The sequence below is a fragment of the Vidua macroura genome, chromosome 3 (assembly GCF_024509145.1).
Source record: "Vidua macroura isolate BioBank_ID:100142 chromosome 3, ASM2450914v1, whole genome shotgun sequence".
In the NCBI taxonomy this organism is placed as follows: Eukaryota; Metazoa; Chordata; class Aves; order Passeriformes; family Viduidae; genus Vidua; species Vidua macroura.
In genome coordinates, this window is record NC_071573.1 from 4,707,311 (window position 1) to 4,732,513 (window position 25,203).

The 25,203-nt window shown below is 44.2% G+C and overlaps 2 protein-coding genes across 6 annotated transcripts in view; both read right to left on the minus strand.

Moving 5' to 3' along the window:
* Positions 1 to 579, minus strand: part of VPS54 (VPS54 subunit of GARP complex) — a 48,062-nt gene extending 47,483 nt beyond the window's left edge. For both annotated transcript variants that reach the window (XM_053972691.1, XM_053972690.1), the window contains exon 1: positions 169 to 579. The gene's annotated coding sequence lies outside the window, so the exon portion shown is untranslated. The remainder of the gene's footprint in view (positions 1 to 168) is intronic.
* A 9,559-nt stretch (positions 580 to 10,138) lies between these two features.
* PELI1 (pellino E3 ubiquitin protein ligase 1) overlaps positions 10,139 to 25,203 on the minus strand; it is a 46,894-nt gene continuing 31,829 nt past the window's right edge. For 2 of the 4 annotated variants that reach the window (XR_008436225.1, XR_008436224.1), the window contains 7 exons: positions 21,915 to 22,056; positions 21,547 to 21,676; positions 19,932 to 20,033; positions 17,725 to 17,922; positions 17,423 to 17,611; positions 15,633 to 16,434; positions 10,139 to 13,644 (listed from right to left, as the gene is read on the minus strand). Coding sequence is in view for 1 of the 4 variants with exons in the window: in XM_053973225.1 (XP_053829200.1) it covers positions 15,868 to 16,434; positions 17,423 to 17,611; positions 17,725 to 17,922; positions 19,932 to 20,033; positions 21,547 to 21,676; positions 21,915 to 22,056 (1,328 nt within the window). In the remaining 3 variants the exon portion in view is untranslated. Of the gene's footprint in view, positions 13,645 to 15,457; positions 16,435 to 17,422; positions 17,612 to 17,724; positions 17,923 to 19,931; positions 20,034 to 21,546; positions 21,677 to 21,914; positions 22,057 to 23,208; positions 23,267 to 25,203 lie in introns of those variants that run through there. The other 2 variants (XR_008436226.1, XM_053973225.1) reach the window with 2 other exon arrangements.

Here is a 25,203-nt window from a genome sequence, read left to right on the forward strand (position 1 = left end):
CCACCGCCCACCTCCCCTCGCGTCCCTCCGCTCCGCCGCCCGGCCCAGGCCGCCCGGGCCGCCCACACAAAGGGCACCCGGGGAAATTAAACTTTCCCGGCCGCTCCCCGGGGGAGCCCCGGCGGCGGGCGGGGGCGGCCGGCGGCGGGCGGGCCCCCGGCGCTGTACCTGAGGCGCCGGGCGGGATGCGCGGCCTAGCGCGGCTCCTGCGCCGCGACACGTCGGTGCCCCCGCGCAGGGCGGCGCAGGAAGGGCCCGGGCGGCGGCGGGAGGAACCAGGCCCCGCCTCTGCCACCGCCCGGAGGAGGAGCCGCGGCCGAGGCCGGCGGAAGGGGCCGCGCTGCCGTCCGCGGTGCCGGCCCTGCGGCGGCCCGCAGTGCCCGCGGCCGGCGTTTGGGAGCTCTCGTCACCGAACCCCTCCCGCGGGTGCTCCGCGGCCCGTTTGACTCAGATTTATATTTTAGGCTGCAGTTCTCCGTCAGGCCGCAGAAGCTGCTGAAATAGAGGGGCGCGTTAGGTCGCGCTGAAGCAGTGGCAGCCTCATGCCTGATCGTACTTTAAACAGGCTTAAATTCTCGGCCGTAGCCCTGTGCCAGTCAAAAAAAAAAAAAAAAAAAAGGAAACTGATTAATTAACAGCAGCGATTCCGGCTGTATTTAATAACACAAGCGTGTGGCTATGGGCTGTGTGAACGCACGAGTGTGGAAATGCGTGGGTTACACGGGTTCACGCCTGGGCTCGCAGCTCACTAACTCGTGTTTGTGTCCGGTGCTGGCCCCAGGCAGACTGCCCTGCGCGTGTTGTTCTGCTCCTTGGTGGTCAAGGCTGGCAGAGGTTTGTTTGTCCGGTACAATTTGTTCTGCCGACTCAGCCAGTAAATCCCAAATGAATATCACCAGGATCAGGGACTCCTTGATGACTTCCTTGAGAGATGTGTCTGACCTGACCAGTGCTCACCCTTTAAAAAGTTGAGTTTAAAGAGCAAAAAACGTGACACTACCAGAAAGACTAGTTTAATATTACCATTCCTTCATAACCGTGGGCTTCAGTGTCAGTGGCCATTAATTTTACCTTTCATAGACATGCTTTAGAAAATAAAGATGTACCTTCTCATGCTTCAGAATTCCATCCTTAGCTTTCTGGAGTTAATATTAGCACAGCTCAAACAGACTTCATTGGAAGCTAGAACAGCAAAAGAAGTCAAAAAACACAACTATGTTAAATATTAAATGCTTGTTAGGAAGTCAGTGGGGATTTCCCTCCAGCAACCTGTAAATGTCACTCACAATATTTTCACAGCACATTTTCCCCTACCCAGCAGAAATCTCTTTGTGCCTTACAATCTCCATTATGCTCAGACTCCTCATGGGCAAAATATGGTGGCTTGGGGTTTTTCTGGGTTTTTTTTTCCCCTTGGGGATCACACTGGTTGGAGTCTGCCTGTCTCCTAATCCCTAAAATATGACACAGCAGCAATAAAGTGAGGAAAGAGATCATGGACATAATGTAAAACAGATTGCTGTGTATTGATCCAGACTGCAGAAGGACTGAGTTTGCAGAATTTAGTCACGTGGATAAAGGTAAGGAAATTGGAGAGGCTGTAGGAGGGAGGTGGTGTTAGCCCTGTCCTCACTGGGGTTCTGCTTTGTGTTACTTGCTGTTGAGCCAGACAAAAGTCCTTGGCTGTGTGGGTTGAGGATGGCATTCCTGCCTCAGCATTGCTGCCAGCTGGCTGGGGGTGTGTCTCCATGGCTCCTGCAACCACTCACAACTGAGTTGGAAAGTTTGGATTTGCCCCGACAGAGCTCCCAGTTTGCTTTCAGTAGTCTGACCTTCTGGAATTGGACCTGAGAGTACCTATATAACCCCTTTGCACTAGCAAAGAAACAGATGGGAGTGAATGGAAAGAGAGTGGAAGGCAAAAGGAAAGGGAATCCCCAGCAGAGAAGCAGCTGTACGTGATTATTAACTACAGACACTGGTTTTGAGGGGAAAGCCCTTCCTACAGGCTTAGTGGTAAACCAATTTTCCCCTCTTTAGCTCTATGGGTCAGCCTGAGGCTGAAGGTGAGTCCTGCAGCATGAATACAATTTTCCATGCCTCCCTTGTATGAATCATGGGTTGATCCACTCACTGCTGAAATGTGTCCAGTCCTGGTCAGCAAACTGAGCCAGAGCCAAGTCCAGCTGCGCAGGACTAACCTCAGTGCTGAGCTGCTGAGGTTCACAACACTGTTCTTGCAGCATCTTCACTGAGTCAGGGAGCTATCCCACTGAGTTCATCTCAGTGAATTGGTCAGAGCAGCTTTAAGAAGAAATTTTGCATCAGTTGCTTAGCATGAAATGACCTTTATGTAGAGCTGGCTTACCCCTCAGTTGACATTTTCCCAGGGAGCCCTGATCTAGCTGAAAACCTCGGGTCTGTTTCTCTTGCACCAGAGAGGTACTTTCAAAGCCAGTAATTAATTGTGTCAGAGATGCAGGGGGAAGCCATACCCTCAAAGTGATATTTAAGCCATGCACCCTCCTGTGACTTTAATGTTTTCCAGTTGCAATAAAAAGAGTCATGTTATCTGCTGACGCAGGGAAAGTAACAAACTGTTTGATTTTCTACCTTATGTTTCATTGACATTATCTCTGAGCTGAATGTTGTTACTGTTCTGCTGCATTTTGTATTAACAGCAAAGCCCTCTCTTCCCCTTGGGAAAAATAAACCAGAGCTGCATCATCTTTGTGGATCAGAAGGAAAGGTTGCCTCAGTCATGAGGTTGCATCTTGCTGCTTCCTTTTCTGACTGCCACCTTTCTGCTAAACCCCGTGGTGGCAGTGACAACGCCAGTCCAGCCTGAGAAACCTCCTCTCCTCCAGACCGTAGGAGACTCAGTGGGTGATTTCTGGAGACTTTGAGAAGAAAGGCTGCTTTGAAGCATAACAAAGCTCCCCAAGGCACGTGGCGTGGCTGGGCTTGTGAACTGTGGTGTTCGCAGCCTGAATGCGCTCTGTGGGTAAGAACAGCCGTCGCTTCACCAGCAGAGCTGGTGAGGTGAGGAAATTGTGAGTCAGTCAACCATAGTTCACTTGATCTGTTGTCAGTCTACCTCCTCACGTACAGCTTATGTCCACAAAGTCTGCTTTTATGGGAGCATTTCAGTTATCTGTGCTTCCTACTGATTGCCAAGGGCCACGTCAGCTCTGCAGGGCAGCGTGACTCAGCCCAACAAACACCCTTACCCTGGGCACACAGGACATAGTTCCACAAAGGCTCTCCCAGGGAAAGCCTCCAACCCCAAGTAGCTTTAGCCAGGAAAATCTTTCTACTGCTGCTTTTTCATCTCTGAGAGTTAAACTGGCATTCTTATAAAACAACAGAAATATGACAGGGTTTTTTCCTACACTCACACCAGCTCAGGAGTCCTCGGTGGAGTCTTCCTGGAAAAGAAATGGGAAACAGTGAGTTTTGTGCTGTAGAAAATAAACAGTAAAAAACACAAAGTAGCTTGATATTTTCTCAGATACAAGAGACAAAAAAAATAAGGAAATGCTTATTCCTGCTTAATGGCAGAACTAGCAGCCAACTATTGTAAAAGCTGGGTCATCTCTAGGAACACCTGACCTCTTTTCTTGAGATGTCATAGTGTTTCAGAAGGTCCTTGCTTACAGGATCCTGGTACCACTAGCTTTCAGTTTTGCACAGAAAACCTTTGCTCAGCTTGCTAAAAACTGAAGAAGGTACTGCAATCCATAGGGAATGTGAGGGAAAATAGTGATTAAATGTAATTAGAGGGGCAGGTCCCCCAGGAACCCTGAGTGTAGTGGGTAATCTTGTCTCTAAAAGAGCAGCATTAAACAATAATAGGAACAACCAAACTTCGAGGAAAAGCTCTCCTTGGAGGAAGCAAGGGATATAAAAGAAATATGTAAAATAATGAACACTGCAGAGAAAGCAGATGGAGAGTTTCTGCTCTTCTTGTCTCAAGTGATGTGAAGGGATATTAAGACTGAATATTTCATGCCAGTAGCAGGGAACACATTTCCAGGCCTTGTTTAAGTGGAGCGTGGTGCTCCATGCCATGAGAAGCCTTTCAAGACAGGAGCTTAGGAACATGCAGAATGGGATGCCAGTATTATAGGGCACCTGGCTCTCAAAATTAACACAGATGACAATTTTGAAGATTATTTTTATCCTGTCAACCAAATGCCAACTGGTGGAACTCAGGTTCAGACCTTTGACTGGCCCACCTCAAGAGTGACCCCCTCACACGGCTCTTTCTAGGACAGTTTCTTAATAGACTCCATCAAGACACTGTTATAACATAAGGACCACCCATAAAACTGGGATGCCAAGTCTCTCCTGCTGCTCCTGAATGCCCTGGCATGTATTCCTCCATGTCTGCAAGGGTAGCAGAGCTCCTCCTGGCTCCAAGTCATTCCTCGGCACCTCAGACATGCCACAGCACCTCAGACATGCCACAGATGTGACTGCATTTCACACAGTTCTTGGTTCTCTCAGTCTCCAGTAAAGAGGCCCTGTAAAATTAAAAGCTCTTTCTTCTGTATCTGGAGTGAGCCAATTTTATCAGATAGCAGTTTATTCTGATGGAGTACATCAGTACCTGAGTCATCAGGAGCTCTGGCTTTCTTTATGTCAGCTTTCCAGGCTAGCTTGTTATGTGCACTGCTCCCTTTGAATCCAGCCACGGCCACTCCAACATTACAAAAGGAAGGATTCTAGTGGGATTCTTTCAGGAAAGTGTAATGGAAAACAGTCTGGTCCAAGCAGCACCTCAGGCAAGCAAAAAGCTCTTGTTTCTGAGATTACTTGTGAGTCAAAACGTGCAGTTTCAAAGCACGTGATGGTTGGATAAAAAAAGAAAAAAAGTGCAGAAAAAGTGGACCATATTGGTACTGAGGGCTGGCATCTTAGTGACTGTTAAAGAGAAGAATTTGATTCTATATACCACAGGGTTCAGTACATGTTTTATTTTAAAGATCAGAGATAAAGACCATGAGTTGTAGATGTTTTTAGACTTTGCTCTTGTCTAGGTTGCAAGACCTGTGGGTAGAGGGTACACTTGTAGCTAGTGTAGGTGTCACACACATACTGCTGAGGGAAAATCCACACACCTTTCTGCATTCTAAAACTCTACAGCTGAGAGGCTGTGGAATGATGAGGGTGCCTAGATTAAACTGAGGAAGCAGCACCCTCACTACAGGCTGGCCCAGCCAGCAGCTTTCTGAATGGTGCCTCAGTCCTGACTTTGACCTTGGCTGGAAATCCCAGGGATTAAAGCAGGTCCACATGGAAGATTTTTTTCCTCTAAGGGCATGCTAGGTAACAGCCATTATTAGGAGAGGGATCTGTGTGAAAAGCATCATCAGGTGCACAGTTTGTGCACAGTTTGTTTTTGTTTGTTTTACTTTGCTCCTACCCTGAGCTCATCGCAGCTTCAACACGACTGCTGGGATTTGATTTAAGTCAAATGTATTTCCAGCAACCGCTCTGTATTACAGCAGATGGCAGCCTTTCCCCAGACTTCCAGAAATGAGGAGTACCTGGATTTCAGACAATCGTGCTTCTTCTTGTCCCCTGGTGTCTGCTAGCAGCCAGAAGAAGCCTCTGTAGGAACCAGCAACTGATTCAATGCAGCTAGAGACAGAAGCAACACTGAAATCTCCTCCTTGCATTTGGAGAGCTTGGCTTCTCACCAAAGGGTGATCAGCTCTTGCACCACCTCTTTATTTATCTAGGATGATGTTTCCCTTCCAGCTTATATCAGAGTTCAACACTGAAGCAATTAAAAATCCATGATAATTCATTTCTTCACCTTGACAACAAGGCATAACAGAAAACACATCATCCTTGGTGGGGAGTATGTGAAAATCAAAGCGATATTTCTCAGCACTTGACATGCTGTATTAAAAAGCACCTCTGTTAAGAGACCTACGCAGCTGGCTGAATAAACTGTGGTGTGGGTGAGGCCTCAAATTACTTCATCTGCTGGTGACTTTTCAAAAGAGACTCAGATAAACTCTGTGGATTCACCCAGCCCTGAAAAGTAAGGAGAAAAGTGATCAGCACTCTTCTGTCATGCCCCTTTTTGTTCCAGAAGAGGAATGCTGACTGGGAAAGGGGGTTTTGAGATGACCATAGCCAAGCTCTTTCTAATACCTCCTGGATCCTTGGAAACATTTCTTATTGCCACATAGCAACTCCCTTGTCCAAACTGTGTTTTTATACCTACCTGACTGGGATTAGTCAGGCCTAGGGGTCTGTTTCACAAGCATGAGAAAGATGCAAAGATATCTTCTTCTGGGAGGTTGCTCCTGATGGAAACACAAAAGAACACAGATTTACTTCTACATAGGCTCTGCTTTCAATTTCTACTTTTTATCCCGCTTCTGTTCTCACAAAACATGTTAATGGCATCCAGATGCTTATTAACACGCTTCATAGTAAGAACCAGCGACAGGAAATACAGGCCAGATGAGGAAGAGAAGAGCTTAAACAACAGCTAAGAGAGATGAGAGGAATCCACACTCAGCAGGGCCAAGTAGAATTTACTCTGGAACCTTCAAGAAACAGATCAAATTGTTGTCAGTTGAATGGCACTATAAACTCTAGGGAATAGAAGAGGTCCCACAGGACAGAGAACCTATTAGCAATAGCTAGGGGGACATCCAAATACAGCATTAATTAATCTTAAAGACCCACATAAGCCTTAAAGCAACTGCTAGGGGCTTAAAAAAAAAAAAAAAAAAAAAAAACAGGCCGTGTCTAATCAGCTCCATTCCTCTCTTTGATAAGGCAGCTGGCCTGGGAAAGGGAAGTCACGGGTGTGCTGCATCTCCCCTTGAATGACGCTGGGTAACGCAGCCACCAAAGGAAACGGTCCAGACGGCATTGCTGCGAGCTGAACAGGCAGTGCAGTTGTTTATGCTCAAGGTGTAACATCCATCATCCCCAGCTCTGTGTGTCACATCAGCCACTGCCATGGTGCTTGATCAGCTCCCAAAATCTGGCTGAAGAGCTAGGAGCTGGATTTCTGTGCAGATAATACTGCGTGGGATGGGAGACACAGGGAGACAGAGTTAACTTCACACAGGAAATCACCAGCAGTGAGGAAATGACCCCAATTCTCCACCTAGACTCAAGGCATTGTAATTCAGGAGCATATTTTCCTTACAGGACATGTGTACAACTCACCCCCAGTTCAGCTTTTAATGAAAAAACCACTTAAAATACTCTTCCACCAATAGAGGCAGCCCACAGAGCCTGCTGCAGACTGCTGCTTCCAGCTGTCCCTCACAGGAGCCCTCTCATCCTTTGAAAGCTGCCCTCTTATTTCCCAGCTCTGTAGAGAAATCTGGCTAACGAGGAATCTCGAGGCCATTCCACTGCTGTTCTTCCATCTTCCTGGCTGCATTCATTATTAATAGCTCCTCATTAAATTTTAATAAAATGAATATCAGAGGTTTACAGCTTTGTAGGCACCTTTCCTCCTTTTTTTTTTTTTTTCCTTCCAGGTCTATTTCTTGGACAAGATCATTTGGTGTCACACAGGGGAAGGTGCCAATCAATATGTTTTGCAGGAAGTTGCTTTTTTCCTTTATTTCCAAACTCTGCAGAAGTGCCTGGAATACAAAAGCTTTTGCTTTGAGTTGTTTCTTTTTCTTTAAGAAAGCAAACCCCTAACAGTAGGTAGATATTTGGTCCCAACGTGCTCTTCAGTTTACTTTAGTAGATACAAGTTTATGAGTACTACAGTTTTATAGGAGATCTGAGTTTATAAATTCTGTAAATGAACCATGGACCAGGCTGCCAGGAGACATCGTGGAGTCTCCATTACTACAGATTTTGAAAGAGTAAGCATGTTAAACACCTGGAAGAAGTATTTGGGTAGAACTGACCCTGCCACAGGGCAGACAAATGAAGTACAGGACATGGATCTATGGTTACATGATGAACAACATATTTTTAAATCAGCTGGTGCAAAGAAACTTGCATCTCAAACTTGCAAAAATCTTGTTTGATACAACCTGGGAACTCTTTTTGGCAGTGGTTGTTTGGGGTTTTTTTTACTTTTAAATAGTATAGTATAATATAATAGGATAATATAATAGTAGTAATAATATAATAGGAACTCCAGACACAATGATTTTTTTGAGTATCAAGAGCAAAGGTGGGTTAAATATGCCCTGTCCTGGAGATTCCTATAGCTGCTCTTCCTTTGCTGTGCCCTGGGGAAGCCAACCTAAGACATACCACTTTTATCCTTCTGTGAATGAGCTCCTAGATTACAGTCTTAAAGATTGTTTTGGGCCAGCAGATCCTAAGCCTCTTGCATGATACTATTGAACATATTTTTTGCTGCAGAAGCATAAATAGAGCCTGGCTTTATTAATCATTAGCCTACGAAGTTAAAAGTATAACAAAATGCAGACACCCATGGGCTATAAATATATTTATGTTCTTGGGAGGAACACTAATCCCAGGCCTCTACAGTATGAAAAACTCTCCACCATGAATAATGTGTATTTGGCAATATTGGTGAAGGGCCTGAGGGGATGGGTTGTTTGGGTTTTTTTGCTTTAGGGCTGGCACAGGCTCCAGGCAAACCCCAGTTTTGTGTAGGCATTTAGCTTGCTCTGGTGACAGCTTTCCCTGGCAGGCAGCGGCCAGGAGCTGCCAAGGACTTTGCCATGAGCATGATTCATCATTGCCCAAAGGTGCCTGAACACACCTTCTGCTGCTCCTGCTCCAGAACAGGTGGAGTGAGATTTCCAAGTGATAACAAGTGACGCTGGCAAAAAAACGCTGAGTAACACTGAAAGCCCTTGGAGCGATGGTGGAGCCGAGGTCTTGGCACTGCTGATCCTGCCTCCTCAGGAAAGCTGCTCTGGATCCACTTTTAATGTGAATAAGTGAAAAAGCATTAAACATCCATGCCCTGGGTGGTTAGGTGGCATTTAAAGGCCTGCTGATTGCTTTAGCTCCCCTTCAAAAGTGAAGCAAACTACTTCAACAGCTTTGCTGCGCAGAGCTTGGTCCCAGCTGGGTCCAGGCGTCCACTGTGACCACAGGCTGTGGGAAGGCCCATATCCCTGTGACCCATCTCAGGCAACGTTTATCCTCCAGCAATGGCCAAAGGTGACACCACAGCTTCATCCTGGGCTGGGATCCATGGACATGTCCCCACTACAGAGCAACACTCCAGGGAAAGACAAGCTGGGCAGCAGAGCTGCCTCAATCGTGACCTCTCAAGCCACAGCAGTTCAGAGCCTTCCAGCCCTTTTGAGGTCACAACTCAGGGGATTGTCCAGGCAAAGCTAGAATGGGCATCACAGTCCTATGGAGACTTTGGAAACTGCCAGCCCCTGTGCCAATGGGAAGCACAGGACAGAAGGGAAAGGGGCCAATTAAAAAGCCTCTGTGTTGCTCAGGGCAAACTGAACAGATGATGGCATCGCTGGAAGCTGCATTTGCTTTTAATTGTCCTCATTCCACTGAATAACTAATTCTCTCCTCCTCCCACACAACAGCAAAAAGAAAAAAAAAAAAAAAAAAAGCAAGCATGGGATTTTTGGAAAGGATGAGTTGACTCAATTCCTTTCATCAAGCACATGACAGCAAGCTGCAGTTTTTAGCTTTGCATCCAGGCAAGTTTAGAATATCGCTGCATGCATTTGTTTTGTTTCAAATCTTCTGGGATCAGCTAAAAATATTATTTTGGAGAGATGTAGATATGGAAGCACTGAAGGCTTCGTGTTCATCCAGCTCCTAAACTGCAGCCAACCAAAGGGAATGACGGGTAGATCCCAATTGTAAGATGGTTATATTAAAAGTTATTTTACAGAGAGCTGGGAAGTGGGAGGCGCTTGGAATCTGAGCATGATCCAGGAAAAGAAGTGGATCCCTTCAGCCCAGAGACAGGCTTTACACAAGACCCAGCTTTTGTGAGCTATTTCCCAAGAGCCCAGGAAAGCCATTGCTCTTCCCTCATCCTTGACCAGCTTGTTTTCCAGCATTTTCCAGGACAGACTGAAGGGAAACCCCATCTAAGCTGAAAACTAGGTGACCAAAAAAAACCTCAGGGCCTGGGTGCCAACATAGTTCAATGCATTAAAAGTCACATCTTTTAATAGAATAACTTAAGGAAAGGCATAATCACAGCAAACACAATTGAGAAACTTTCACATAAAACATTTGCAGAGTAAAGTGAATTTAATTTTTTTTCTTTGGGGGGATGTTGAAGCAGAAACAAATATAAGGGTCAAGACAATTGTATAAATAAGCAGACACTTAATCTTGGGAGTGAGTAGCAAAGAAAACACACATGAAGAAGCTTTTCCCACTGGTTTATAACTGTATTTAACCACACTTAAATCTGACTGACAACATGAACTATCATGTCCTCCTTCCTCTCTCTGTGCCGCTCACGCTCCGTGCAGTGCTCACAGGGAATCCTGAGGAGTCTGTGTGCCATGCCAGGGCTGGAAGAGGGGAAGCCTTTTCAGGAGACCTTTCCACTACAAAAAGGAAAAACAGACCATCCTGGCGTGTGTTCAAACTCCTAAGAACTCCACTCTCATTGTTTTTCTGGAAGGCAGCAGATCTCCAGTAGTGATCTCAGCACAGAACTGGTACTACAGATGTAGACAAGGTAGAGGAAGGAAGTCAGAGCAGATTAATAATTTACTCCTGCCTCAGAGCTGTTTAGTGACCTTAAATCAAAATAAAAACATTACAATATTGCAGGTATTGCCAAATTGCAGAGAAGTTGCCTTTGCAGCAGGAAAGTCCTTCTTTGAGTTGATCTTGAGGTCATTTGTATTCCCATGGAATATCTCAGCCCCTGCACTGGAGCAAGGGGCTCTCAGCAGGGCTGGCAGAAGCCAGGATTTTCTGGTGCTTTGCTGCTGCCACAAACATATATCCTTGCCAGCAGAGCCAGGCAAACACCACACCAGGAAAGAGTGATGTTGGTGCTGGTTCCATCCCCTCCTGCCAGCCCTGCAAGAGGGGCAGTAGGACAAGGACTGAGAGCCAGGCACAAAAGCAGCAAGCCCAAGAGTGGCAGGGAGCTCCTGACTGCCAGAGCTGGCACTTTGCCTCTGGTTACTCATCTTCCCTGGAGCTTAGCCTCGAGGAATGCAGCCCCAGGCCATGCATTCCTGATCCCACAAGGGCTTGTGCTGGGCAAGGCAAACAGGAGCTGCCCACTGTGACTGTGGGATGGGCTGTGTTGCCAGGGCTTCAAGGCACAGGGAGGATGGGCAGCAGCTCATCCAAGGCAGGAACATAAAGATTCAGGCACTGGGGTTTATAGCTAATGCCATTCCCTAAGGCTGCACTGATCCCAGCCTCGGGCATGTCCAAGGCCACTGGCCCTGCTGTGGTCCCAGAAGCTGGGTTTGGCATGGCTGCTCTCACAGAGGCACCTAAGGCTTGAGGGAATAAAACCCCATTTTTTCTGCTCTTTGAATCTGCCCCCTTTTTGCTTTCAGAGATGGAACCAGACCAAGAACCAGCAGAGCTGAAGGAGCTGGCTGCTCCTGCTGCAGTAGCACCTACTGGTGTTTCCCCACTGGAATACAGGAGGATTGCCTCCCAACAGCACAGTGATGTAGAGCTGTTCTCCAGGAGGAAACAGGAGCCTGAGCTCCTGCTGCTGCCCTGAAAGCAGCACCTGGGAAGGGGCAGGACTGCTGCTGCCCCTGCAGAGGCCACACGTGCCAAGGAGTCCCTGATCCCAGTCACAGGAACCATCACAGCTCCTGCAGAGATGCCTTCCCAGATCTTCTTTACAATATGCACAACAGTGCAGGTACAAGTGATCTGCTACAGTCACAAAAGAGCCTTAGAAACTGCATTTCTAGGATGATCACAGCCCTTATGGTAAAGCCAAGCGCTACAATTAAAAATAGATGAGCTCTGCCAGTGTTTTTACAGAAAGAGATGAGCCAAGACAAGGACCACAAAATCTGGTCTAATTCAACAGCAACCAGGCCTAATCCAGGCTGAAAGACAGCATGGAAGTATTTGTAGTCATCAGGGTAGATTTATATTGCAAAACTGGAAATGTATTTTTAGAATTGAGCCTGGAAAGTGTCGCTTCAGAAGATCAAGCATGCCATGGCAGGATCATTATGGGATTTGCAGAGCACCTTCCTACACAAGAGTCTCCTGAGGTGACTTCATGTTAAACCTTCCCTAAGACCAGGCTCATTCCTGCAGGTGTAACAAGCCCAGCACAGCTGGGATGGGAAGGCCTCATCCTCAGCCTGCACCACACCAGGCACTCGTGGGGCTGCTCCAACCCAGTGGCTGAGTCAGCAAAGGAACCAGAGCACTCTGTTCTCCCCAGGAAAGCCACAGCAACCCCCCGTCGATGCTCCTGCCCCCCTGCCAGCACCTTGTGGTGCCCCACTTCTGCTATAGGGAAAAAACAAAAAAACAAAACAAAAGGACTTCATTAGCCAGCTGCTGCTTTCTAGCAGTGTTAAATCCATGCAATTTCCTACAGCTGAAAGGCAAATTAGTTCATTAAATCACCTGCTTTACACATTGCACAGAACAGGGAAGCCACACACAAACCAGAACACTGGCTGCTCATTTCCAGAGGCACTTCTGCAGAGCTTCACTGAACTTTGAGGCTAGAAAAGTACCTACACTTAATGTCATTTTCCCATTCATTCCCTTACCAGTTCCTTATACCTGCAGTGGTCTCCCAGAGAACAGTCCTGTCCCATCTGCTGCTTGCATCACCAATGCTTCTTGCCAGTCCAGCAAACCTTTAAAAGCAGGTGAAGGCCCAGATCTCACCTGGGGCTGGTCTTTGCAGCTGCAAGGGGCTGCTTTAGGCTGTCACAAGTGGAGCTGTGATTGTCTTAAAGTCAGCAAGGTGCCACCTCTTGCAGCACTAAAATTTGTTCAAAAGGTTTGGCCTTAAAGTTCAGAGTGCTTCAGTCATCTTCTTGAGTACTTTTAATCTGAAATTCACTTTACCATTTACAGAGGACTATTGCAGTCATTTATCAAAGAACAGAAGCCTGGGGAAACTCAAACAGGGTACCAGAGTTAGAGATGCTGTTGTTGGTGATGGAACTTGCTCCTCAAACTACTCAACCATTGCTATGCTGCCTCTGACTGTGGGATTTCCCTGTCTCAAGTGTTTGAATGCCCATGTTCCGCCCTTCTAAAAATGGGATAAAACAAGCCAAACTTGGGTGAGGAGAAGTACAACACAGGCAGAATGTGGGGCAGACTGAAGAGTGACCTTAGCCTAACACTCCCCAGAGACACAGCCAGTTCTGCTCAGATACCTTTGTCTGGGATGCCTTTTTTTGGGGGAGGTGAGGAGTGAGGTAGAGAAGTACAGTGTAAGCACAATGTATCATCTTAAATGGGGTAGGGCTTTAACAAGGGCTGCACGTTGGGCATGACCCTCTCTTCTTCCCCTCTGCAGTTAGGTGTGCATGTACCCAACTGCATCCCTGGCTCTGCATCAGCCTCCAGCTGGACCTCCAACACCACTTCCCATATTCCTCCTACCATCCTGTGCTCCATCTGTGCTCACAGTTCAGCTCTGTGTTACTCATACTGCCTTGTAGCTTTCATCGTGTTCTTTTCTGGCTTTTCATGTTCCTGTAGTCAACAAGATCAGGACCAGAGAAATGTCAATTAGATTTTGTGGAAGACAGAAACAAGACCTCTTGTAATTTTAAAATTTAGTTCAGTTCTTGCTTACATTTCAGTATTTGTAACTTACTCATTTAACTGTGTCATTTAAACAACAATCTCACCTTTAACACAGAGTTAAATATAAAACACATTGAGAGGACTCATCTGGAAGGAGCCATTCAAAGCCTTGACCAGGAAAAAAGTCCAAAGTCATTACAGCTGCTGCTTCTTTGTGCTCTTAGTCCATATGTGCAGAACAGAGGAACACCTGAGGTGACAACAGAAGGGCCATCCCCAGCCCTTTCCCATCTCTTGGAAACAAAGCCACAATCCCAGAATTTCTGTTTTTGAAAAGTGTTTACTCACGTCGTTTAAATAAATTAATTTGCAAATAAAAATTAAAACTACAGTATACTATAGTTCGAATAAGATGATTAGAACAACTACAATACAGGGATTTCTTGCTGCATAAGTTTCATTACTTAATGCATATAATCTGGAAAATGTCAAAATCAGTTATATTTCTATGGAAAGGGAGTAACAGCAGTTACTTTACATGACAGCTAACTGAACTTATAGTACAGGTTTCCTGACACATGCATTTCCTGAGTGAACCAAACAATATATAGAATTTCTTTTTAAAAATGGAGAAATAATTGACAGTCAAAGTAAGTAATTCATGACATCTAAGCAACACAGGTCTCTTTGAACAAAGAAAATTTTAGAACAGCTTCAAAAGAAAAATGAAAGCTAAAGCTTTGCTATAAAGTACAGAAATTTTCTTACTGTCAATTATACAGTACATATTGAAAAAAAAATGTACGAAGCTGGCTGAAAAAGCTCAAATCAATGCTAAAAGGGTCAGGTTGCCATGAAGCACAGTGGGCTGGCAGCAGAGCTGCATGTGGTATACTGGTCTTTTCTGGTGGATACGGAGGGGAGGGAGGGGAGGAAGGGGAGAGCAGACAGAGACCAGAGTAAGCAGAGCCCATGGCAGCATCTCACACTGAGGGCCTGAGCCCAGCCACAGCTCTCCCAGCAGACTGCCAGCTGTGCCCCAGGATGCAGGGACACATCCCCTGGCTACCAGGCTCCACCTCTGTTCCATGTGTGGCCCAGATGAGCATCTGCACCTGGCAGAGGGGCAAAGGCCAGGCCTGAGGCCCCCCCACCAGTCAGCAGGTGGAAGGCAGCTGACAAACCCTTCTCAGGCTGGGACTGTGGCCAAGTCACAAACTGCTCCCCACACACGTGCCCCGGTGCATCCACCTCTCCCCTTGCTCCCCCCACCCCACCCCCAAACAGCAAGGAACAGAACAAGCCTCATCTTTCTGGTCTGTTCACATTTAACATTGGAAAAACCCTCACAAATGTCACTAATGCTAAATAAAGAGAAGTGTTAGCGTGAAGGGAGAAAAAAATCCTTAATCTAGACTAAGTTGCATATTCGAAGAGTCTGGTAAATTCTCCTCATAACCAGATCTTAAGTACAGTCCTACCAAAAAGACATTTCAAGAAGTCCTTCTTAGCTACCTTTCAACACTGTTAAAACACAACTTTATGTCATCATAATTTGCATTAGCTTGGTTTAAAAAGCATTTTAACTATTCTAAGAACTCAGTATTTTAGATTAAAAGATTTTTCTACCATTTTCATCCCACCTTCTTCTCCATCCAGAACTATTCTACACATCCAATTGCTGGATGTAACACACTATGACCATGCTACTCTCTAAACATTCTAAATATTTTCAATAATAAAGATAAATAGAAAAGAGTTAATATACATGTTATATTTTACAATGTTTGCATCCAAGCTGTAAACTAATGTTCTTTGAACTATTTACCCTCCATATACAAAAAGAATGAAACACCTTTCAAACACTGTGGGCATGTGATTCAAAAACCATTAAACTGAAGGCATTGAAGTTCACTCTACAACACTTCCTTTACCTCTTCAGATGTAGTTATTAACCAAAAAAAGCAGGAGGTCTCCCCCTTCTCCCCCCATTTCTTCTATTTCCAGACTTTTCCCAATAAAGAGGGATTTAGCTGTTGTAACCAAAAAACCAAAAAATTCTTCATCTTAATGCAAACCAGCAAAGCCCAGAGAATATGAAAAACAGTTGGTTTAAAAATGAGAATCGCTTAGCTTATCAGTTTACTGCAGTCCTTGGGAACACCTGTGTTAGTCGAGAGGCCCTTGGAAAATGAGCCTGATGTAACCCTGCTCACCAGCCAGCTGATGCGCACAGAAGGGACAGGCTGCGTGAAAAGTGTGAGTACCGTGAGGAAGAGGAATTTGGGACCAATATGCAGTTGTCTTTTCTGAGCACACGTGTCCACACGGGCTGAATGCATGAGTCGGAGGTCCGGCATCCACGTAAAATCCCGCTTCACACCCGAGCCACAGGGGCACGTAGGGGCCGACGGAGCGGCACATGGGGCACTCGCGGTCCTTGCCGTCCCTCTCCTCTTTGTTCCCCCAGTTGTGGTAGCCGTGCACGTGGCCGCAGTTCAGGTACACCCACGGCTGCTTTTCGTCTACAACATCTTTTCTCTTCATGCTGGGGAAGGCCAGGGTGTTGAAGCCCACGGGGCACTGGGGCCTGGCTGCGTTGATCTCCTGCCTCAGAGCCTCCAGGTGCTTGACGGTCGGCGTGCGCGCGAGCCCCTCGGCCGTGCGCCACAGCAGCGTCGCCCCGCACAGGTCGATCAGGGAGCCGTCCTGCAGCTGGTTCGTCTCGTTCTCAACCTTGACATGGACACAGACACGGAGAGCTGTCACCTAAGGCTCTCTGAAGAGTAACAACGTGCACTTCCACAATACTAATCCGCCTGGAAGATCCATCAAAGCTTCAAGCAGCTTCTAACTGTATCCACAAGACACCCATAGAAAGCCCAGTATCAGCTTCTCTCTGCCCTCCTTGGTTTTGTTTTTTTTTTTGGGAAAAACCCAACCCCAACATCTTAAGAGATTAAAGTGTACATTAAAATAGATCACATTGAGTCAAGAAAAGCTCCTCTCCCCTCTTAACAACTCTCTCTTCCATCCCTATAGCACTCTCAATTATGTTACTTGAAATGCCTCAAGGAGTATCACAAGACTGTTTTAGTCCATAGTATTTTAGACTGTTTTCTTAAAACACCCCTTTACACATGGCTTTCCCCTCCTCCCATTAGCATTCCTAGCTAAATATGCTGCTTAAAATGTTCAATGTGTTCAATGTAGCATTTCTTTTTGCTGAGACATCCCAAGTCACATCGAACCCAAATATCTCCTGGAAATGTCACCAATGCTTTGGAAACAAGAGGAGGAGGGAAAACTCAGAACGCCAACATGGAAATGAATATCCAATAAAATTATAACTATTCTTCGTTATTCTATAAAAAAAGGAAAAGTGGGAAAAGCATAAACTCACAAGGGAGAATTGGGAAAATACTTGTAGAATGTGCAGAGGCCTAGAAGAGCTTGCAAAAATACAGAGTAGACTGGAAACTCAGTTTAGGAGAGCAGCCTAGATGTGCAATTAAGTACTAGTTTGCAGATAAACTCAGTCAGTTATTCAGGTTGAGCAAGGCACCTTTGTGCACGCAGACAGACACATCAGAGGCAGTGTAACTAATTGCAGAGGTGACAACTACACAGAATTCCAGCAGATTCCAGCTCTATGCCCAAACGATACCCCTTATGGCTGCACCATTTTAAATAGCTTGCATAAAACACTGGTCACTCCTCTCACCATCTTTCCCCTCTGTTGAGCTGATCTGGTTTCACGGAGGCTGAACACGTTCCCACACACAGAAATCTCTCTCCACACTCCTGGCTTGGAGTCTTCTGTGAATCCATTACGAGGATGCATAACAAGAACTCCATTTGTTGTTAGTCCATCCATTTGCCCATCTGACGTCTTCCACTTTGCAGCTTTCTCCTAAAAGAAATTACACCAATGAGAACCTTTAATTTGGCTGGAGTTATGTATTAGTTTAAAAAAATAAGCCTGCACTGAACTTTTAGTGGAAAAAAGAAAAAGAATTCCCTTACCCCAAGAAAAATGTTTTTTGAGGAGTCAAATCCTGCAGCATATATCCTTGCTGTAAAGGGAGGGTTACGTTCACATATGATTCTGCAGGCAAACCTTGATATTGTGCTCTGCACAGACTGTGTATCCGAATTACTCTGACTCCCAGGAACTGTATCGGTTACTACAAAGTCTATAGGACTCTCTGTTGACCGACCAATCTGGAAAAGCATTGAAAAAAAAAAAAAACCAACCTGGTCAGAAGTTTGTCTTTGGGTCTAGGACTATTCAAATTCAAAGCAATTAAAAGCAATGATACAAAAATCATGGCATTACAGTTTAAAGCATTCCTGTCCACCAGTCTATCAATTTAGGTTTCTAAAGCCTAGAAACCTCATCTGAATTGATGAATTTTTCTGCCTCCAAATGATCAAAGTTATTCTGAAAGCTGGGTACAGCCAAATGAAGGAAAGAGAAATAAAATGATGTAATTAAGTCAGTTCTGAGACGATTTCCCATTGAAGGCCTTTTCATCAGAGATGTTACACTCAGGTCAGGCAGACCAGCTGCAGGAGCACCAAAACAGCCAGGGAACAGCAGTTAGAGGGGAGAACAGTGACATGCAGTCACTTTGTATGCCCAGAACATTCTGAACAGTGCCAGACTAAGTCAAGGTATAGATGTATGAAAATCAGATTACGTGAGCTGTCTCTTCAGCTCTGGTGGGTACTGAGAAGCAGCAAACCTTTTGTGAAAGACCAGAGACCAGATGGTTGTGGCAGAGAGGGGCTACATTTACACACTCAGAACACAAGAGTGTAACATCTGATTACAATCAGGTTTTGCTAGTAGCTGTGCCTCCTTTTCTTTTCTGGCTGCAGGGAACTGTGAGTCTTGCAGTCCCACACTGCAAAAACTGTACTGAGTTTGCTAAAACTGCATCCCTGCTTTTCCAGCCAACTCATCTTGTACTTTTCCTTGCAAAGAGGAAAAGCAATAACCCTTTCCCAAACACCCATATAGCTGGGTTTAAAGCCCCCTTACACACTACTGCTCACTCACTTCCAGAGCTCTCAGGCTCTTTGAAAATAGGTGATTATATTAAGACTGATTAACTGCTGAGCAAGAGACCCAAAAGCTTGAGGTGCTTTTTGGTGAGGGCTGGAGAGCTTTCATGAGACTAAAACTGCTTTGTCAAAATCTATTTTTCTACTGCTTCTTAGGCAGGATAACCCATGAGTACACAAGGGCTGCCAGGAGCAATTTCAGAGCAGCACACATGCCAGAGCATGCCTGAAGAGACAACACTCACACAAGCAATAGCTTATGCTGCAGTGATTTCATTACAGTCCTTTTGCTCTGTTGTATTTGCAGTTGCAAAGCAGCTTCCTCCACCACTTCCCAGCACCTCCCACCTCCTTAGATCCTGCAGTGGCGTCACAGCTAAATGCTGTGACAGCAAAACTCCTTGCCATAAACTAGTGGCAACAACGAGGGGAAAAAAAAAAGCTACACAAGATCACAGTGTGGGAATCAGAGAGAACAAAGCACATGTTAAAAAGAACCCCAAAACAAACCCCTTCCTTTTGAGAAAAACAGGAAACAATTAGAAGATATGAGGGCACACCACAGCTGCAGATGTGTTTGTGGTCCCTTCTCATACACACAGGAACTGCAGCAAAGTTGTTTTGAACTGCCAGGATCAGCACTGAGGCTCCTCTCTTCACATCTCCCAGTGCTTTAGACATTTCTGGGTTTTCTTAAAGAAGTTCAGAGTATTTTTCATATTCCTTGTGCCAAAAGCTTTCCTGTGTTTCCACACTGTATTTCTTCTACTGTCTCCAACTGGCTGATCCCAGATCCCTTTGTAAATGCCAGAAGCAAAGTTCCAAGTGCTTGAAGAGAAAGGTGCCCTTTATTCTTCATTTTGCAAGGAGGGACTAGGAGACAGATTATGTGCCTTGCAGACCAGCAAACAAAAGCAAAACCATACTCTTGTGCATTAGTCACAAAACCCCCCAACTTTCACCTTTGCCCAGGTCTAAAAGAGATGTACAGACACACAGCCTTGTTCACAGGATAGCCTTGGGAATGAACTGAATTAAATTGCTCTGAATGGTGAGTGCAGAAACTGACAAACTTTTGGGTCTCAGGGAAAAAACCTGCTGAGAGGCTGCCTTGTTTGAAACTACCAAAAATGAGAACACATGTACACATTAATTTCACATACCTGGAACATATCTGTGTTGCTGTCATGAGTATATTCAACCACTACTGTCTGGGCTCGAGACAAAGTGTAAGATATGCTGTGTTGGTCCTTATTACTTATTGCCTATGGAAAAATGCCAAATATTATTGAACCAGTGCACAATAATTCTACAGAATACAGTAGCAAAGCAGACACTATTTATATATAACATCAGACTCTTCTGCTAATTAAGGCAGATGGTTGTTAATGACACACCTGCAGTTAAACTTCACAAAACCTAGTCCTGGCCACTAAAAAAAAGCTGCAGGATTGATTCAGCAACAGACCAAACTGGTCTCTTCACCACATGCTGCTACTAAACAAACATAACCAGGGTATATAATTAGTCATGTTTTGTGTTAAAGCAACACTGGCCTGAACACAAAAGGACAAAACAACCAAATGCAAAGGCTAAAACTGAATGTAACACCTTCATGGCCATCTCAGAGTGAACTTGGCCAACAGCAAAGTGAGGACAAAAATTTAGGGACTTCATTCTAAAAACAGGATTTGAGTTAATACTAAAATCAGTAATGACTGATTTAAGATACATAGATAAAGTGGTGGTAAATAGGGTAAAATGGAGAAACTCAGCATAGGTTGCAGAAGTTGTAGCAAAGGTTTCAGTTTGTTAGTCTAGATGTTCATTCTGCAATTACCTACTAGGGAGCTAACCAACACTTCTAAAAGTGCTGCTAAACAGCACTTACCAGACCATAAAGAATTTGCAAAAATAAATGTTATTTTCACAGATCTAATATAAATGTAGCTCTACTACAAGAATGATGTTGGTATAAAAATGCTTCTGATTTCAGAACACTTTATACCATTCCCTGAATTTAGGGTCAAGATATTCTGGGAGTCAAACACTTAGCACTACTATGTTTGTTTAAAGGCCTGATCTTGTTTCTAAACAACACTAAACAACCACTAAGCTTGCTCAAATTCCACAGTTGTAGTAGAAATGCTCCATTCCTTATTGAACACAATTGTACACACACTTGAAGAGCCACAATATTTCATGGCAATACCTTAGCAATGATGTGTTAGTTTTGACACGAAATACAGTTCAATTTGGGGTCTAAGCCCTTCCTTTTCTGCTGCTTAATGGGAACTCTTGATTACAAGCCCTATGAAACATACCCTGCAAAACCCACCTGTCCTGACCCCTGGGGAGCTCCTACCCACTGGATGGAGCACCAAGTGCACGTGGAGCTTTGGCAAAGGATCATTTAAAAGTCAGCTGCACAAAGTTAATCCTAAAGCAGCATGAGTACAAAACCACAAAGTCTGGAACAGATGTCTGTAGTGAGTTTGGAAGAAAAACAAAACATAAAGCTTTTTATATGACTAGCCTGTGCCCAGAACATTCATGCTTCAAAACTATTTTTTTTTTCTGGCCATGGCAAGGGCTACACGCCAAATCATCTCTGCTGAATTGTTTCTTGCTAACTCTGACAGGTACTAAAAAACTTTGGATAAACACAAACCATTCTTTTCACAGTCAGATATTTATGCTGTTTAAATCATTTCCTAACAGCTCTTTATATGGCACAAGGAGAAATCAGACAGACTTGAAGGGAGAAATGGAGCTTACCTTTGCTGCTTGAGGGGTACAGGCAATGTGCACAGTGCTGGGTTTCACCCCATTTGCCTTGGGCCTTTTAAATAAAGCAAACCTACTTTTCCTTCTTCCTCTATCTCCATTTGGGAGAGACCCATTGTACCTATCAAAAAGCACAGAAAAAGAACAAAGCCCATCATCACTCCTGTATTACTTTGTTTCTCATGAGAAAAAAGACCCACAAGAACTTTCATTCTAAGCACCAAGTATTCTGAAGTAGTAGTGTTACTAATTACACATTTTCAATTAATCTCATTTAAATCCAAGAATTGATTAACACAGTACTGAAACATGCCCACAGGATTACAGCATAGGAAACTCTCAGACTCTTAAACACTTACCCCAGTACAATCAATTCACCATATTTGACTGGTGCTTTTGATGGATGATTTTCTTGATCAGGAGAAAACATGAGCTTAGCTAATGACTTCTCAAACTTCAGGTCTCTGATCAGGAGTTGTGGCACACTTTTTTCATTATTTCCTGTAAAAATAAGTCCAAAATTAAGTGTAAGAGAAAATATTCTACTCCAATTACACAAACTTGCAGACCAATCTGATACTGCAAGTACAATATTTTGTGTTTTCCATGTTTTAACTTTGCCTGAAATAATTTTTAAAAGCATATATATAAAACCACATGAATTAAGGTTGAATTGCCTTGAAGAAGTGCCAGATCACCAAAAAAATGCATTTAGAAAATTCCACTATGGCCTTAAAACATCCACATGTTTTTCCTCCATGTAGAATAAATTATACATAGCTTCATTTATTTTATTTCATTCAGCTGTTGAGAAATAGAGCCAATCAGGCATTAAATTTAAAGAAAAAAAACCCACAAGCCAGACAAACCATTAGCTAGACAGGCAAAAGTTTTCATGGGAAAGGTCTAATTCAGAGCTTTCTAAGAAGTTTCTGGATTTGCAGATGGAAGGAAGTTGTAGGACAATTTGATATCAAGCCTACTATAAAAGTTTAGGGTGTGCAATGTGATCTCTCATGTTTAGCCAGAGACAGAAGTGACATAAACATCTGTTTGAAGGAGGTTTCCTGAGGGAATTCCATGTAACTCCTAATGAAAACAGACCTGAAGTACATTTTTTACTCAGACTTCTGCTTTGAGGAACAGTTCATATTGTATTTTTTACAGCTTCTCATTAGTAGCATTTCCAGACACTTTTGACCTATGCAGCTCATCTCTGACCTTCCTCTAGAGAAAGCCTACCCAGCAGAGCACTTGCTTGATAAAGAATAAAGCTGATGAGAGCCTGTTTGAGGCTTTTTTAAACAGAAATAAGAACATTCCCTTGGTCCTTCCAGGTGAGTTTTCATACCAACTCAAAGAGCTGCTAATCTTTTTTAGTACTGATGGTTAACATTCTGCCTTCTGTGCAAATGCACTTTTTGACCCACACAGCACTTTTTGAATCCTGTCATCAACTTTGATCACAACTACAGTGCTGTATCTCCACTTTCTTCTACCTTGACTAGACCATGGTTATTAGCAGAAAAGATGTCATCATACAGATTTTATCTATCCCCACAGTATGTCGTAAGAACAGAGAAAAAGATGTGGCAGTGCTTGACAGCCTGCTCCCATTTGTTCAGAAGCTGATGCAAAGATCCCTTTACTGACCTTATCTCTCCCAGTCTTTGCTCCTTCATGGAGAAGCTTGGCCTTCAACATGCTTTCTCAAATCTATAAGTTCCTATTCAGCATGCATACATTGATTGTCATCTGCAATCAGCTCACAGTGCTCTAAAAACTCAAGTTTGCTCCTTCATGCTATTCCACATATTTGGGAGGGCTTGTCACTAATACAGGTGAAGACATCACACTATCATTAAAGCATTTGCTATGATGCCTGCAGAACACAACCAGTAGAGTAAACAGAAATCTTTATTTTCTCCTTTCATTCCTCATTGTTTTCCAAATCTCTTCTTTTTTTTCCAAGTGTGGGTACTGTAGATTTCATAGTGCTTGAAACAAGCGAACTGCAGCCTTTGTGCTTAGCACACACAATACTATCACAACAGTACCCTGACCCACTGAGAGATGAGTGCATTGCAATAAACCTGATTTGCACAACACTGCTGTCAAGTGTCTGTGTCCCATCTCCAGAACAGAAACACCAAGCTATTTCTGCTGCCTGGGAAGCAGCGAGCACTTTCACTCAGCAGCTGTCCTGGTTCAAGCCTTAGGGTACCATCACTCAGCTGGTGCTGAAAGTGCATTTTACTGATCCAGCAGTCTCCCTCTGTCACACAGGAACAGTGGCAGTGGCACAGGAGAGAGTCATGGAATACAGTTTGCTCAAAGCCTTTCTGGATTGCTGGCCCAAGTGCAGCAGTAACTCCCCTGGGATTGTGAGGTCACTCACTGTTGTAGGTTTTGCCTTTAGAATTCTAAAATGAAGACATTAAAGCAAACTTATCACATGAAAATGTGACCTTATATGATGCCAGTAGTGAGAGCCCCACAACATTAACTTTGTTCACAATTTTCATGTCTTCCAGGGCCCTCCTTACCTCCTTGCATCACACACCACTTTGGAGCGTCACACTGGAACTATGTGCCTGTGAACACACCTCAGGGCTGCTTTTCTGACCATAATACTGAACTATATAGATCCTAGTGTTTAATAGTGCTCGGTTCATTAGACACATTTCCCTTCTGAAGTAGTCTACTTATGAAATGAGTATAAATCTTCATGATTTATTTGTATGTAAAAATATAGATATATTTTCTATGAAGTATTTTTACAATCAACTGCAGCATTTAAGATCTTGCGTTATACTCGCTTGTACAGGTGTCTTCTGGAAGAGCTCAGCCTCTCATTTCCTCCCCACATGATCCACCAATTTTCTGCTTGAATATTGATCTCCTCAACAGCCTCTCCCCTGCAATTGAGTCTTCTTCACATACAGCTAATTTCATCTTGGCCAACAGTTGTCCTCTGCCTTCACATTTAACAACTCACAAGAAATACTGCCATGAAACTACAGCAGTGTCTACAAGGAAATAGCATAGAGCTAGGAAACACCTTGCCACAGTAAGCAAAGATTTAAATAGTATAACCCCATATTAGTGTTAAAGAGCTAATCCTTTCACTCAGAGAAAGTGGGAAGGCAAACATTTAAAATAACTTTAGCCATTAGTACAAGAACAGGCTTGGTACAGCTTCTCCTCTTCTTCTGTTCATCCAAGGGAACAATTTTAATGGAAAACTAAAAAAATGCATGTCTCAGTCTGAGTCAGCTTCAAAGCCTCATGAAAATAACAAGTGAACAGTTAAAGGAGACTCTAATGTGTTACCTGCACGACTGACCAGAGAACTGTGCAGAAACTATAAAAGGGGTCAGCAGTTCCCAGGGACAGACTTCAGCAATACAAGGAGTTACACAGAAAATCTCAGTACAAGGAAAGATGTCCCACATCTATTGCTCAGTTCCTCCTTAAAACATTTTCTTTTGCTTTACATTTAAAGAAATCCACTCAAGTTTATTTTGCACATGATGGAAATCCACTTCTTATTAAACCTAAGGAAGGCTGGAGCGTTAGAAATCTAGAGCTATCATTAATAACACAGCTTGCTCATCCCCTTTCAAAAGTCTGGCTGAAATGTTTGAA